General features: G+C 40.5%; 1 protein-coding gene across 1 annotated transcript in view; it reads left to right on the top strand.

Moving 5' to 3' along the window:
- The first annotated feature begins 239 nt into the window (after positions 1 to 239).
- LOC101167134 (synaptic vesicle glycoprotein 2C) overlaps positions 240 to 13,891 on the top strand; it is a 57,231-nt gene continuing 43,579 nt past the window's right edge. The window contains exons 1-2 of the mRNA XM_023960723.1: positions 240 to 621; positions 9,567 to 10,461. Of these exons, the coding sequence (XP_023816491.1) occupies positions 9,855 to 10,461 (607 nt within the window). The 5' untranslated portion in view covers positions 240 to 621; positions 9,567 to 9,854. The remainder of the gene's footprint in view (positions 622 to 9,566; positions 10,462 to 13,891) is intronic.

Consider the following 13,891-nt stretch of genomic DNA (forward strand, 5'->3'; position numbering starts at 1 on the left):
GCCAATCAAACCAATGTTCCTGCTTAAAAAACAGGTCTTTCTATTAGACTAAAGATTTTAGGTTTTGGATTCATCCTTTTGAATATAATTAATCAGGATTCATTTTTGTGGCAGAAACATTCTTCTTTGGGGTTTTTGTCTCATGTTTTCTAATTTGTTGAATCAAAAAATGATTAAAACATCTTTCTGGTCTCTGGAAATGGATTTATTTGAGCACAAAGGCGGTTAATTTCACGTGTTTTTCTGTCGTTTCGTTCAGTTGCGCGTCACGGATCCAGCAGAAGGACCCGCTGCCTGCATCCAGCCTGATGCGCATCGGGCTGGATGCAGGCAGCGCAGCGCTCGTGTTTGCGTCCAGCTCGCCTCAGATAGGACCGTCTGAAGCGGAAATGCGGAGTCGCCTGCCTCCCTTACCTCCCTCCCTCCCCCCGTCGCTCTCACGCCTCCCTCCAGCCTCGCGCTGCCTTCTTTGACTGCAGCAGAAGAATCCGCTGCATCGAAGAACGAAAATTAGAGAGAAATCCCGCCGCGATGCCGACTCCCTCTCTGTGAGGCCGAACGACAGCGCAGACCGGGGGGGTCCGGGCTCATCCTCCGCGCGGCGATGCTTCGGAGCAGAACGTGAGTCTCCGATTTCATCTTTAGAAACTCAACTTCCTCTCATCCAGCGCCGCAAATATGCCCCAAATATCTCCTGGTTTGGAATTTACCTGATGATTTGACGAGTTTAAAGTGAGATGAAACAATTTGTTTGCGTCTGATTGAAGGAAAAGTTCAGATAACTTTGAAAATTTTTCAAAAAAAAATAATTTTAAGTTTTTCGCGCAATTTTTGGAGAAAATGTTGCGTATAAAAACAGTTTGGGGGACTTTTGTGAAGTGGCACCCCGTGTTCGTGATGATCAGTGCGGATCTGCAGAGCAGAGCAGGCATCTATTAATCAGGAGGCAGCGCGCGCGGCGCTGCAGTGCGCGCGCTGAGCGTCGTCTGAGCATCTCTCCGGGAGGATTGATTCCCAGGCAGCGGGACAAATCTAATTATGGGACGCCACTTGCGCCAAAAGACTCCGCGGTGATTCATTGAGCTCCCTGAAACAAAGGGGAGGAAAGTGACGGATGGGTTCTGCTGAGGCGGGAACCCTTAAAGTTCCCTCTCGAAAATGATGGGAAAGTGTTTGCCTGTGGGGGCTCTCTGAATCAGTCCTGTATTTTTGTGTTCTGATTCTGACTGAATCTCACAGAAAAGTCAACAATTCACATTCAGTTTGCCACAAGGGAGAATTGTTGGCTGAAATCTATGTCAAAAATGAATGAAAGGTGACGAAAAGGAAAGCAGAGGAAACAAATAAGACTTACAGAGATGCAGCTGGTTTCAGACTGGGACACCCCGGTTCAGTTCCAGTGGATGGGGGATGATGAAAAGCTAATTGACCCTCTTTAGTTTGGTTTGCCTTCAGACACCAAAGAGGGATTAAAACACTAGAAAGTTACACATTAATGGTAAAAGAATATTTAATTTGGTTTGCCTGTTTGGCATCAGCATGTGCGGCGCTTATCAATCGATCTAAACTGCAGTACTGCAACCTTTAAGACTTAAAGAACCTCTTGGTTAAGTTCTTACGGACCATGTAAGAGCCGCAAAGTTTAGAAAGAAAAAAAACGATGTTTTTGTGAGCGTTAAACCATTTATTTATAACATGTAGCTTTGAAATATAGAAATATATACAATTCTATATGGAACCATGTAAACTTGTGAGAGCAGTACAAGTTCCCTTCAAAATAAAATACACACTGTGTCAAAAAGGATCCTTCTACTGCAGCAAGTGACTTTGGCGCACCTTCATATGTTTTTCTCCGTTTCCTACATAATATAAAGATAACGCCAGTGCCTTACCTCCAAATCATATGGGCGCCGCCATGTTGAAAACAGTTGACAGTGCTGTGAGTCATCGTATCTATGGCAACCACTGTTGCCAAGGAGGAGTGAGCTTATTGGGAATCCCCACCTATTTCCACACTTTTACCTCTTGAACGCTGCATTTCCATTGACTATGATATTGCAGATTGGATTTGCAATTATGAATGTGCCTAATGGAAATACGTCAATGTAGTAAAAAAAAAAAAAAAATGAAACTTGCATTTATCTAAAAAAACGTTTTTGCGCCAGGAGGATATTTTTGAGGCGCATCAAAAGGGACATTTTTCCCAAAAACTGCAATGGAATCTCAACAGAATTTTCTATGTAAATGAGTCACATGACCAACAACTGTGCACAGGTAGACCGTTTGCATCGGTTTTCTGAACCCGCTGGGCACCCTGGCGGCTGGCTGGCTGGCAGCAGACAGAGCGCCGTTGCTGGATGGAAAGACAGCCAGCTCAGGCCTCCTGAGTCTTATGATATTTTTCCTATTTTCATCAAGGCAATTTGAAAAAGATCCTCTAGTTTGACAATGAATTAAATGAAAACAGCACAAAAACATAAAAGAAATCAGCGCACCAAGGCTTCCCCATGTATTTCAATGGTGGCAAAAATCCTGGAAATCCTGGAATATCTTGAAAAGTTCAAGGATTTGAAGGACGAAAAGTCAGAGCTGGAAAAAGCTGAAAGAGCTGAACATTTTAATAGTTGAATGGTTAAAATAGGTTAAAAACTGTAGGAGGTGTTAAGTGCCAAAAAATGGCGGAAGATACTAGAATAAAGAAAGCGAGACAGGAAAACAATGGGTTGAATACTTTATAGCATTCAACCCATCATTAGAGTGACACATGCATTGTAAATGTAGGGCAGATAGGAAAACAAATATGTATCTTATCGTTAGTATACATCTCCTAATGGTAGGTGAGGATAGTCTCCCCTGACTGCATGTCCCTTTTCTTTTTCAATGACAGTCTTTTTAGTTATAATTTGCGTATTAGTCTGGGTAGGGATTACAGGAAAATCTTTTTGTTAGAAAATAAAATAATAAAGTTAAAACCCCCCATAGCTGATGTTTGCAGTGATATTAAAACACATGAGCGTGGATGCAGATACATCCAATAGACATCTTTTACCATTTAGCCACTGCATCTTTATCTGAAACATCTAAAAGTTAAGGTTTGATCCCGTCTGTACACTCTAAAATCACTTACAATTCTTTACCTAATTTTAAAAGGTTTTTTGAACATGACGCTTTGTCAGGCCTTGGTCGTTTAAGAGATATATAAACACTCACACACACAAAGTTTCTATCAAATCAGCAGCTAAACATCGACATGGAGAATCCACAGCTTCTCGCCAAGCTCCAGCAGTTGGTAACCGCTCACAGCTATAATTACATACAGGCTACCAGGCAGCTCTGAGCATGTGTGTGAGTGAGTGTGTGTGTGATTGTGTGTGATTGTGTGTGTGTGCACAGCAGGAGGAGATCCCACATTAGGAGCAGCCCGTTTGGTAGTTCCCTCGCTGCATCTGCTCAGTTATGGATTTCTATGTTTCTTCATTTGTGCTCAGTGAATCTCAGAGCTGGAAGGCCTGAGTCTGAGGCGGAATGTCCTCTTTTCTATTCCACTGGCAGTTGTTCTACTTTAAATGCATCTCGAAAGCTGCTTCTGGGCTGTTGTTTGTCGATTTTGTGGAGATTGACCATTGGGATGTTCTGGATTCTGTACAAGCTTCTTTGAAAAGACAAGAGAACTACTGAAAAGATTCCCATGTCCTCTTCCAAGTTGCAGAAAAGACATAATTGTGTGCTTTGTTGAGAAATCTGTTTGTTTCCTCTGGAACTGGTTGGATTAGTTAGATGTCAACACTGGAGCTAAAGTTGTGGTGTTCAACCTTTAACAACCAAAGACGTCACCGGCGAGAGCAAAATAACCAAAACTCTTTGAACTACCATTACTCTTTGGCCTTTTACGAAACTAATGGAATTCCATCTTATTTTTAAGCGTAGAAAGCGACTTTGTGCTGATTTGGAACATGTTGATCACTGCTGTGAAATGTTGCATCTCTGTGCAAAGCTGTTTTTTATCTCAGCCTCAGAACCCGTCAGAATTCTTATTACTGCATAATGTTTGAAGAGTCTTGGTAGTTAAGTTAAGGGTTAATATTTGCAGTCATGAAAATCTACTTTAAGTGAATTTTTATGAACCTCACCACATTTCTTTTTTAATTCATTTACGGGTTACATGTTTTCCACACTTTTCTTAAACCCCTCCAGTGGCCCCGCCCTCTAAACCCCACCTGCGCTTTTCCTTTATAATGGTTAATCTGCAGGTAGGCAGACTTCAAGAGGCTTTCTTGTGTCCCCGAGTTTGGCGTCGGGTTGTATCCACATGATGCGCATAATCAAATGTGCAATGTAGCCATCTGTGGACACCCAAGAAACCCCGTAGGGCTTCGCACACGCCACTGAAATGCACATACTGTCAACCAGAATGCCGCATGCTGATGCTATTCAGAGCTGCATGTTCTTTTTTTTTTCTATTTGCAGTTTGCCAGTTCAGAAGAAAGTGAAGGCACCCTGTCCTGCAGAGTTTTTATTTTTTTCCTGTTTGAGCACGCACAGAGACGTGCACTTTGGCGCCATGCGTGGGTGTGCTACCGCTGTAGTTGGGTTTGGGAGTGATTAATGAACGTAGCTGCGTGGCGTCAGCGGGCCGTGACAGCACGACTGCAAGGAAATCATTTCTTGCCTCTGCAGACTGCTGATTCAGAGCCCAGAAGATTTGTGCTGATTGCAAAATTTGTATCATAAGAATTCTCCTGCACTAACCCCAATCAACACCGTCGAAGTGGCCGCTGGCGTAAAAAATACCCGCAGCATCCTTCACATCAGCTTTGTTTTTTACAGCGGTGAAGACAAGGTTGGAGGATTTCTCGAGGAAACAGTTTTGTTCTCTGCTTCTGAGAAAAGGTGACGTTTTTCACATTAGGACTGGACTTTCAAGAATCTCATTACCGCAAACTGCATTGAAATACTCCTAAATGTCAGCATCAATGGCCATTTGCATACGGAGAAGGAATTATAGCCTATCGTTAATAATGAGAAATGTCAACAGCAGAGGCAGATCTTTTAAAAACTGTCGAGACGATGACTTTGAAGCGAGCGGAGATACTTCCAGCTTTCTCTCAGGATTGTATTTTAAAAATGTAGTTATCTTTTTTAGCTTTACTGACACATTAATCATTAAAAAAAAGACAATTTCATGACGAGTTGGCCCTTTTTTAAAACCCACTTAGGTGTTTAAATGAGTTGGACCGGACAGAACTACTCATGAGCTGTTTTTCAGCTGCTGGAAAAAGATCACAAGCAGACAAAGTTGCAGAACCTTAAATCACTTGACATTCAAGTACATGTGTTATATATATTTGTTTAAATGCATTGGCTTTAGAGTCACACATTGTTTTTGTGCAGGAAAATATTCATACAAACTATCCAGATCTGCTGCAGAGGTGTGATAGTTTGGGCTTAAGGAGTTTCCTTTAAATGTCAGAAACCAAGATGTTTTGGCAAAAATGTACCAAATAATTCATCAGAATTGGTGGAGGAACAGAGCAAAAATTCATCGTCATTCTCTAAGTTTAGCACCATAAATAGTAGCAGTAATATCCAGCAAAAAAATGCAGAGGGAATTGAGATGAAGGAAAACGTTTTCACCTGAAAAAAATCCCAGTGAACGCGTGAAAGGGTCTCACAAATTCTCCTTTGATCTCCTCCCAAATCAGCCATTTGTCTGATCATTTTTATGTGCAGAAACCTCTGTCACGGCTGAAACTGCAGCAAAAAAACAAACTACAACTCAGATCACTCATATGTGAAGAACCCGAGAAAAACAAAAGGAAGGTTGGGAATAATTATCCTATAAAAGCAAAAAGATAAAAATGCAAAGACTTAGAGTGTCAGGAACTGGTGGTGTGTAGAACTCAACACGCAGGAGACCGGGCTTGGTGACGGCAACCCAAACATTTAATAAATAAACTTTGACATGACGAAACTAAGGAAGCAATAAATCTGGTGCCTAAGCAGGTGATCTGATCATGGAGAACTGAAAATAAGACACTAAGGACAAGAAACAGCTAGGATTAACCCGACAGGAGTGACTGACAAGGGACAACTCAAAACAAAACATCAGTAAAAGACTAAACTCAACTACACAATCATCACATTTGAGAAAGAAATGCACCTTTTTAGGGTCATGCAACTCAAAATGGAGCCTTTAAAACTTGGTTGGCTCCTACCACAACCTGTCAATCTCATGAAGATGTTTAGGATCGAAATCAAACGTCCACAACATGAAAAACCCATTTTAACAACAATATCATCTATAAATACATTGGAAGTTCATGAAAAGAAACACGTAGATTTAGAGAAAAAACCAAACATCTGACGATCGTAAAGATCTCCTGAAACGAACCTGACAAATCTGTCCAACACAAGAGGCCTTCAGCTCTTCTTACTCAGCTGTTGGACAGAACAAATTAGGAAAAAATGGGAAGCAAGGCTACCAAATTTTGATAGAAATTCTTCATGTTAATAAATATCTATTAAAAATAATTTAAAAAAATGAAATTTGCAAAAGCAGCCATCCCCCCGTTTCTCATTGGGTGGTTCAGCCTGTTAATTTCTGATGATGCACACTTCTTTGGCCATCATTCCCTACTTAAAATATGTCCATGCATGTTGTTTACAAGGTGCTCTACAGTCCAAATAAATGGACTGACTGATTAACTAACCACTGTAGAAAGAGTTATAGAACTTATGGAAAGTAAATTATATTTGAGCTGACTCTTACTCCATGGTGAACATGCGCACCCACCAAACCAGGTGGAAAATGAAACCTTAGGCTTGTTTTTTCTCTGCTCCTCCGTTTGCCACTGAGGGAAAAATCCAGACTAAAACTCCTCACATCTGGACTGTCTCCTCCAAACAAAGCTGCATTTTCCCTGAAACGTCTCTTTAACGGCGCGCAGATGCTGTCATGGCCTTGGGGAGTTTGCGTCTCATCATCTGCCCGCACTCAAAGTTAGTTAGGACACTTTTCCCACATCATTTGACTACTGCATTGCACCAAAAGCTCTTGGGATGCTTTTGTCGCTGCAGAGCCCCTGGCGCTTAAACGCTCAAGCGATAACACACAACTGATGTTTTATCTAAATCTGTTGAGCAAAGGTGAGAAGAAGCCCCATACATCAACCTGCCATGGACTCGGTGCTTTTAACCCAGACTCAACACCTCAGCGTGTTCTTTCCAACCCGGAGAGTCATATATAAGAACAGAAAAGCCCATCTAGAGGAGATTTCTGTCTTTAGGACACAAATAAAGCACTTTCATCAGGATGTGTCTCATAATCTCTGCACCTCTGACACAGACGAAGTGTAAATATAAATTTTTTAATAAAAAAATTATTCCCACCATTGAGAATTACAGACTATATTAGTCCTATATGTTTGTATTGTTGGTGGCAATTGCAGAGAGTCCAGAGCTTTTTCCTAGAAACTGGTGGGTTGACAGTTCTTTGGGGGGGAGGGGGTGATGTTAATGTCATGGTAGGGGGAGCCCCCAGGAGACTCACCCATACAGGCTGACACATATTACCTCGTCAAAAACATGGAGAGGAAGGGTTTATGTTGCACCAAAGCTGAGAAGTGAGCAGAAAGACGGTCCGATGCACCATTTTTGGAGGCTTTCTTTTTGAAGTTTGCATGTGTTTTTTGGCAAATATTCCAGCTCCTCTACAAAAACCCAATGCACATCATTTAAATATGAGGAAAGATCCTCATGGAACTGTGCTTTAACCGCTTCCAGTTGAACCTAAACCAGTTACTCATGCAAAAATAATCTATGGCCGCTCCGTGTAGCGACATATGTTTCTAATGTGTGAATGGAGCTCAACGGACCGTGAACCCTTTGCAGCTTTTGTGTAATTTTCTGATTGCTTCAGTCTTGGATAGAATCCAAAGGGCTTCAAGTACATGATGTTATTAGAAGAGTTCTGTTCCTGGATTGGAAGCTTTGCTGACGGCAAACAAACCTATCACCTCTCAAGTACATCGCTCATTGTCAATGAACTGTGTTGGCGTGGGCGTTCTACCACTCTAATTTGACTTTAATGGTGTCATTTATAGATTACTTCTAATTTTATTATTATTCTATCATAAACACAACGGATATCATGAAGATCTGATGTAAAAATCTGAGTTTTATCAGTTGAGAACAATTCATTCACCTCTAGACAGCCAATATTGAGGCAACCTTTTTAGATTTATGCTATAAAAAGTAAAAAAATGACTTTTTTGCAGTTATTTTTGTAATAAAAAAAAGACCTTTAGTAATCTGTAACAGCTTCTGAAAAAGTTAAACATTTGCTTATTATTATGCCTCAATGGGTAAGAATTTAAGATACCAGGATTAAAAATAATAATAATCTTTTATCCCGAAATTAAACAAGAAAAGGAACATCTGAAAAACAGCCGTGGCAAAAACCAAAAATTCAAATAAAATGTAATACTTTCTCAAACATCTCTTGACTGAAGAAACAAAAACACAACTCACTATATATGACAAAGTCATGAAAAGTGGCCAAAAGTTCAGTACAGAAGCATTAGATATTAGTTAGATATTAGATGTTAGTTGTTAAGAAAAGAAAACAAATTACAAACATAAAGATATTAATGTCTGTACAGAGATGTAACTTTTAGGGTAACGTCTAAAAGACAGGTGTAAAGATGAAAATCACTCCAACTTGAAACCAGTCTCTAGTTGTCATTTGAGGAACTGCAACATGGGGTACTTCTATTTCAGGTTCAGATTTGAAAACGTATTGTTGCAGCTTTTATTTAACTATTTATCTTTTTCTGTATTTTTATACTGATATTTTGCTAATGTCATAAACTGTCAACCTTGGAGGTGGCTTGAAATAAGTTTAACCCAACATTTATCTGTTTTGTTCATTGACTGAATCTGAGAACGGGGACAGAGTGAGTGTGACGTCAACCAAAAAATAGTTTACTTCCAGGTCCAACCAAATTAAGTCAATTTAGTCGCCTTTTTCGCGGTACAGACCCCACCCTTTTGGAGCCAGATGTCATCAGTAAGCAGTAATTGATTGAAGTCTGTTTCAGACAACGTTTTTTTTTGGCAAGCGCTGTTGGAAGGCCACACCCCTACCACTCTAAAGCTGTCTACACCTAATTTGTCAAACGATTTGAACGTTGAACTTGAGGGGCCAGCGGGCTCCACTACCTTACTCGAGGCATCTAATTAGTGAGTTTATAACTTGAACTACAGAAAAGAAAAGCATTATCAAGAACGTTTTCAAAAAAGTATCAAAGCAAGAATAGTTCTGACAAACAGAATGACTAAGTAACCGCTGTTTATTTGTCTATAGAAGTCTGTTGGATTTTGGCTTCTTGGAGTCAGCAAGTTCTTTCTGTTTGGAACGCCAGGGGGGGGGGGGGGGGGGGGACACCAAGTCCAGTTCTCAGTTCTCAGATACAGTGAATGGCTTTGTTTTGAATTTTGTATCAATCAGGCGATTTGGAACAGATTTGAGTCTAACTAAACCTGTTCTTCTGTTGCTCTTCCTACAGATTTGATGGTTTCCGTCACTCAAACTCAACAGGACTGAGGAGCCCCCCCCTCTGTTAGAGCTCAGTTTAATTACTCCCATTCAATGGAATCAGACAGTTCAACTAAATCGTCAGTTGTCTAACTGGCTCCTTTGTACAGTGCTCCATTTTCTGCCTTGAATCTGTCTGTGGTTTTGGAAAAGAAATATCATAAACCCAAATAAAAATAGGAAGCTTATATTCTCTCCCTGACGTGCAATAAAAGTGCAACGGAAGTGAAGTTAAAGAGCCAACTTTCCTTGTGCTGAGATGGATGAAGCGCATAACAACAGGACTTCCTTGGCCAAAGGTGCCAAGGACATAGCAAAGGAAGCCAAACGGCACGCTGCCAAAAACCTCAGCAAAGCTGTGGATCGGGCTTCGGACGAATACTCAGCTCATCGAAGCTACAACCGATTCCATAACGATGATCAGGAAGAGGACAATTACAACAACTACGTTCAGCAAGATGGCACCTACCCAAACAATGCAGACAATGACGAGGACGGGGCCTCCAGTGATGCAACAGAGGGCCACGACGATGAAGATGAGATCTACGAGGGCGAGTACCAAGGTGTTCCAGCCTACAACGACGGGAAGGTGCAGGACAGTCAGGTAGCTTTGGGCAAGCCGGTCTCCGACAGCGCAAAGAGCCGGAAGGAGCTGGAAAACGAGAGGCAGGCGGACGAGGAGGAGCTGGCCCAGCAGTACGAGCTGATCATGCAGGAGTGTGGCCATGGGAGGTTCCAGTGGCAGCTCTTCTTCGTTCTGGGCCTGGCACTCATGTCAGACGGCGTGGAGGTCTTCGTGGTGGGCTTCGTCCTGCCCAGCGCCGAGACAGACATGTGCGTCCCCAACTCTGGTGCTGGATGGCTCGGTAAGTGTTTGCAATTTCAGGATGATATTGCAGTCAACCTTCTTATAAATCCTTTAACACCCGAGCTTTAGCTTCAGTGAAGACAGTCGTTTGACTACCGCAACTCTTCAACTGTTTATGCAATTAACGTAATTCCAACAGATTCTGAGGCAGGGGAAAAGTGGCTTTGGGTCAGACTTACACTTATTGTGTAATCGGTAGATGAGAGGGTAGTTCAAAGAGTTGGGGTTATACTGTAGCCAGTGACAGCTCTGGTATTATTAACATTAACACCACATTTTAGTCTAAAATAAGGCACTCCAATATTAAACTGATTTAACAGAAAACGCATCCAACTGTCCTTTAAAGATCAAGTCAATTCCTTCCTCTGACCGCATTTAAAGTGTCCAAAAAGACTACAGCTTAGCAAAACTGTTTAATGCGGATTAAAACCAGAAATTTGAGCCTTCTAGAATTGATCAAAGTCAAGGTATGTTTGCCTTTTGTCCATAATTACAAAAAAAGAACCCATGAAGGACTACAATCCTTAGTTTTTAACAAAGGATTTTGAAAGACGATACGGAATCATGAGATACAGTATTGCTAACTGTTCTAGGGATTTCTATCTGATTGAAAATGAAAGCATGCCACGTCAATAAACGCATAAAACAATCATAGAGATCAAGAAATGCAAAGGCTGGCATGTCATGAGCGGCCATTTGTCTGAGGTGTTTTAATGCAAGACCGGAAACCATACAGTCACACAACTGCATGCACTATTGTCATGTAAACAAAAAGGACTCACAAACAGCAACATACGTGTTAGTGGAGCTCCTGATGATGCTGTTAACTGTTTAACACAAGGGATTTTGTTGGCGACAACAAAATAAACAGCAACTCTTCAAGCATTTATTGAATTGACAGAATTCCAACGGTGCGCAGAAATGTGTTTCGCAATGCCACTTAACTCTGTGTTAGTATCAGCTGATTTACTGATAATCGATTATGGAAGCTCCTGTAAAGTGTTGCATATCAGCACAAAGCTGCTTTTCTCACTCTGCATGATATGCAGCGACTGACTCTCGAATGTTTCACATAATCTCACAACAATAATACGTTTATATTATATTCTGAAAATACCAGTTTTACAACGGTTGTGTGGTTTTATTTTGCTTTATTAATCCGTCACACCTTAAAAGTTGGAGGTCGCTGAAGTCAGCATCCACTTTGACAAGGGAAAATCTTAATGACAAAGTCTACGTTTAAACTAGCTGCAAATATTTTACAGAGAATGAAGGGTCAATCAAATAAAGTTGCCAGCCTGCTGAAGACGTCTCTGAACTGAGGAAACTTGTAAAAGGGATATTTAGGAATTTGTCCTACACAAAGGCAGAATTAAGTCAGAATTTTCCAGTTTTGAAATGCAAACCTGATAGACTGGAACATTTCAAACATTTGTTCAAATTTACGTTCTTCAGGGGAGGTGTTTGATTTGTGGAAGAAGCTAACGAGGGCTCATGGATCCTTTCATCTAGTTTCCTTGGTAATGTCCACAGTTGTCCAGGTAGTGTTGTGTGTGTGTGTGTGTGTGTGTGTGTGTCGCACAGTTCCATGTGTTTTATGTTATATTGTCAAAAAGTTTTTCATTTGTACTAAATTCATTTGAAGTGAGAGTTGGATAGTAATCACATGCAGATGTGCCGCCAATCCTCTGCAACTTAAAAATATATTACACTGAATATTTAGAAATAATTTTTATTTCGGATCTTAACTTCAAGAATTTTTTTAAATTGCCATATTGTTTTTTTTTTTAATCTTAGTTGAAGACCCAGCTTTAGGGGTAAGTGAGTAGTGAGGGAATTCAAATAAAGTTGTTTCTATCTTTAACACACTTTATGACACACTTGCTAGACTCTGAGTTTAATAACAAACAATGATGTAGACACAGATATAGGAGTTTGGGAAGAAATATTTATCCTGCTTTATGTCATTGGGCCTCTCTTTACTAAAGTCTCCATATATTGTTATTTTATCTACATCTGTAAATCATTGATTTTCTCACACGTACCAATTCTTATCTCTATTTCTATTTGATGCACCACAGAATACTGCTGTGTTTATTATGAAAAAGCAGCTGTGGTACATAAATCTGCAGGGCAGTGTGCAACGGTATGTGTAATAAAAGTGTCTTTGAGGCATTTTGGTGAAGAAAAACATGTTGATCTGAATGTGTTGACAGCAGAAACGGGTAGGAAGTGGTACAAAAAGCTTTAAGGGATATTTTTACAGTGGTACAGAGAGACGAAAAGAGCATCACAAATGTCCCTTTTTTGAAAAACTGCTCTTGTATCGATGGGCATACCTGGTACATGTTTTTACACAGAGTGGTTTTGACAATGATCTGACCTTTTGTCCAAATAAGAAAGACGATTTTTTTCTCAAGAATGAATGTTACGTCTTTTTCTGCGGAGAAAGCTTAGTTTGAAAAAGCTCCAGTAATTTAGCTAGAAGTCAGTGTTCAGGAGGTGAATCTGAATTTCGTAGCTAAGTAAAAGCGATGTGAGGTTCACAAAGTGAAGTACTTGATGAAATGTTCAGCACCGACAGTGCCTTTTTGTGACACTTTTAGTTGTAAATCCCGCTTGAGAGGCAGCCAGCGAGTTGTCATGGCACCAGGTATTTGGTTGCATGAGAGTAGGAGGTGTGATCGCTGCAAATCTAGGGGAAAGTTGTGTGTTTGTGCGCTCGTGTCGAGCGATGCGTTCTAATTAGTACCTTCTGACGCGTGTCTGTTAACGAATGGCTGCAAAACACTGTTTTTTTCTGGATATACTGTTTTGATCTTCTTTGTTAGACAACCGGGACAACCTTTGTGTCACAGAATGGAATTTATTCCACCTGTTCTCTCGTTCTGACTCATCTCCCTGTGGGAGAAAGAATAGCAAGCATGAGTCATTTGCCAACACACACACACACACACACACACACACACTGTATAAATAAAAGATGTGCATAAATATTCACGTATTGAAATGGATCTAAAACACATGACTTTTTTGTGCTTTTGGGTCGTTGGTAACTTGATCAATCTTAAGAATTTCTTTAAATTAATTGAGTGCAATAATGCAGAGATAATCAAAGATAATCTTTCCTAATACAGGATTATTTTAGGACCTACATATTAACATTAAACTTGACTTTATTATAACTTGTGGTAAGAATAAATTTGAAACCCAATGCAAAGGAAGTTGTCAAAGCTTATCTATACTTTAACCCTTTAACACAGAAGCTTTACCTCCAGTGTTGACATTCTATCAACTGCGGAAACTCTTCAACAATTTCAACAATTTCAGCGGATTCTGAAGCGGAGGAAAGCTTTTTTATAGCGGCTTTGCAGTGACGCAAACCCAATATAAAAAGCCATTTATCTCCATGTCTAAATCAGCCAATA

Source organism: Oryzias latipes, chromosome 12 (assembly GCF_002234675.1).
Source record: "Oryzias latipes chromosome 12, ASM223467v1".
In the NCBI taxonomy this organism is placed as follows: Eukaryota; Metazoa; Chordata; class Actinopteri; order Beloniformes; family Adrianichthyidae; genus Oryzias; species Oryzias latipes.